Below are 3,093 nucleotides of genomic sequence, written 5' to 3' on the forward strand. Positions count from 1 at the left end.
GGGGGGAGTTTTTTGCCTTCGAATCGAAGCATTGGGTTCGTCAAATCCGAAATTTCATATTTTTCATGTCAGGATCACTAATTTTGCCCTTAGGAATTCGAAAATTCTATTTTTAGACTATGTCCGGATGTGTGTGTATGTGTGTGTTTCGGTGACAACTGAAAATATAATAGTTTGAATGTAATTGCGATTCGATTCCAATTGTGATTTAAAATATTCTTCCCAATGTCTTCTTGACGATTGTCTCCTTCTTTCTCGTAATTCTTTTATCTTCATTCCTAGTCTACGAAGTATCACCTCTTTTGTATGTTTTTATCATTTATTTCGCGCCAAATTCTTTTAATAAAGTCATTTATTATTAGATGGGCTCATACTTTATCATAGAATTCTTCTTCTTCAAAGACGTGATTTTTCAATCCATTTGGATTTTTTTTGGTATACAACGTCCCGTCGAGAGAGTGGGGCCTATATGGACAGCAAAAAATCGACCGATTTTACAAACCTTCCATTCATAAGCAAAATGACAATTCCTTACGAGTCCCTCCAAAAATTAGGGTGCAACCCACTAGCTGTAGGACCGAACAGGGCACACAAAAAATTTCGGATAGTTCACCCGAAAATTCGGATGTGGTCCCCTAATTTTGTACGATTTTACGCTCCTTTTCCGCCAGATTCCCTCCAACATTAGGCTGTCACAGTCTCGTTTTTGAGGTCGACTACGTCCGAATTTTGTCGAACCGTGTAATCAACGAAAGTGTATTTTCCACAATTATGGAAAGGCAACAAACTTTCGAATACCGTAAGCGATTCCTGAAATTCTTGTATGAATCAAATGAAAGAATGATACTATTTATATGATAACAAAATTTCAACAGAATATCATTGAAAAAAATGTATTAATTCATAATTGATTGAGTTTGAAACATCACATTTGAAGAAACCATGAAAAAGCTAATTGTCTGGGAAACTGATGAAAAATTTGGAATTTCTGAAAATTATCATTAAAAAATTAAATCAACGGAGGCAGTTATCGTAACCATCGTTCAACTTAAGGGCATCAATACAAACATTTCAAGCCACGATACAATTCATTCGAAGCCAGGAATCCAAAAATATCTGCGGAATTCTGATTTTCAAAAAAAAAATTGCCAATTTTCATAAAAATCACAGTAACGATTACTGCTATTGTCTTCATCTTCGAACTCGGTCGAAAGAGCATCTCAAAAAAAATTTTAAGCCGTTATTTAATGAATTAGAAACATTTTTTTTAGTTATCATAAAAACCATTTTTTGAAGAAATTCGAAAATTTTAAAAATGCGTTAATAAATTGAATTTCAATTAATGGCAGTAGATGGGGCTCAGTAAGACCTACATTTGAGAAAAAAAAATTGAATTGCATTGTTGAACTGGCGAATAATTGAAGAAAAAGTTTGTTACATACGTACATACGTACACACGTACGGACGCGGTCTAAAAATTGCATTTTCGGACTTTATAGATCATAATGGGTTGATATAACACAAAAAATCGAAAACTTAAATTTGGTCGATGACAATGCTTCCATTCGGAAGCAAAAAACCGAAAAAAGTGAAGACTGTGACGAGACAAATTATCTCCAAGTCATGACCAGAGGAGACAATAGTATGCCTTTTGAGACTGAGATAGTTCCAAAAATTTCTATGTTTTTTTAGACTTTCTCTTCAAAGAGAAATCTCATCTAGGTCTCGTGCGCAGCCCTGATTTTAAGATTTCGAAGATCTTAAAATAAGATTTTCAAAAGTCTTAATTTGAAGCTTAAGTTGAAAGTTTCAAGAGCCTTAATTTGCGACTTGGAAATCTCAATTTAAGGGGTCTCCGCAGTACTTTTGCCCAAAATACGACAAGGTGCTAGCGAATTAAATATATCATATAATAATAAAAAAATTTAAAACACAATTTGTAAAAGAAATGCCAAGTAATTTTATGGTTTCGTTCGTGTCTAATTAATTAGTGAAACATCGCCTTATACACAGGCTTTATGAACGCCAATTTGTCCCTTACCCATCATACTGTTGACAAGGTGCTAGCCAGCAAAGGAAGCTCTATTTATTTATATTAAGCTCTGAAAAATGTGATCATGAAGTTCCATAAGGCTTTATCGTTGATTTGTTCAATAGATTAGCGATAAAAATACCTTGGCAATGTCTGTCATTATCCAACATACGCCATGTTTGATATCCCGTCTCTCTCGAAACTAACCTCCCTAACTTGCTTATTTTACACTCCACTCACCCGCGCGCCCATCGCAACTGCGGAGACCCCTTAAGCCTTCTTAGAGATGCGAGGTGACGTCACGAATGAAAAAGCGTTAGGTCACAGAAATATGATTGTCATGTAACCATTATTGACTAATCGGAAACAAATTGCTAATGTTGTAAAAAAAATGCAATTGTCCACTTGTTTTTCTAACAATCTATCAGCTATGAATAAAAACTATGCGTCATACCACTTCGTATGGGATAACGCCCGGTCATGAATGCAGTCCTAGAAGGTGTGCAAGTAGGCAATACATAGTGGTTCCGCAGTATCAACCCGTTGTAAGCCACAGAGTCAATATTGGGTGTTGGAATTTCATTGGAGCCATGGAAACTGACATCATTCCAACCCTCGAAATAAAAAAAAAATTAAATTGTTTTACCTCTACATGACCTTATCAGTCTGAATAGAATTCCTACAAGGTCATCAGCCAGTATCACTATAATATTCGGAGGATTCTCGGATTGCACTGCAGAAACTCGATTTATTGTGCAACATATTGAAATGACTAAACTGGAGCACGCGAAGGATAGGGAGTCCATTTCTACAATCTCAATCGTCAATTTGCAACCTGCCACGTTTTTTAACAATACTTGAATGTATAATAGCGGTGATATAATGTAGTCTAACATGACCTGATAATAATGCCATCTATGGTATTTATATAAATCATTCGAAGTATTGTTATTGTTTTTCCTTCTAATAGATGGCATGAGCTATCAGCATGAAATTTATACGAATATGTTTAAACAATGAGTATGGTAAACGTGAGTGAGATGGGCATTGACGATTATTCA

General features: G+C 35.2%; 1 protein-coding gene across 1 annotated transcript in view; it reads right to left on the reverse strand.

Moving 5' to 3' along the window:
* Positions 1-2,884, reverse strand: part of LOC107039149 (arylsulfatase B) — a 7,666-nt gene extending 4,782 nt beyond the window's left edge. Inside the window, exons 1-2 of the mRNA XM_015258621.1 lie at positions 2,716-2,884; positions 2,487-2,646 (exon numbers count right to left, since the gene is read on the reverse strand). Coding sequence (XP_015114107.1) covers positions 2,487-2,646; positions 2,716-2,838 — 283 coding nt within the window. The 5' untranslated portion in view covers positions 2,839-2,884. The remainder of the gene's footprint in view (positions 1-2,486; positions 2,647-2,715) is intronic.
* Positions 2,885-3,093: the final 209 nt, after the last annotated feature.

Source organism: Diachasma alloeum, unplaced genomic scaffold (genome assembly GCF_001412515.2).
Source record: "Diachasma alloeum isolate Michigan unplaced genomic scaffold, Dall2.0 Dall_scaffold_00294, whole genome shotgun sequence".
Taxonomy (NCBI): domain Eukaryota; kingdom Metazoa; phylum Arthropoda; class Insecta; order Hymenoptera; family Braconidae; genus Diachasma; species Diachasma alloeum.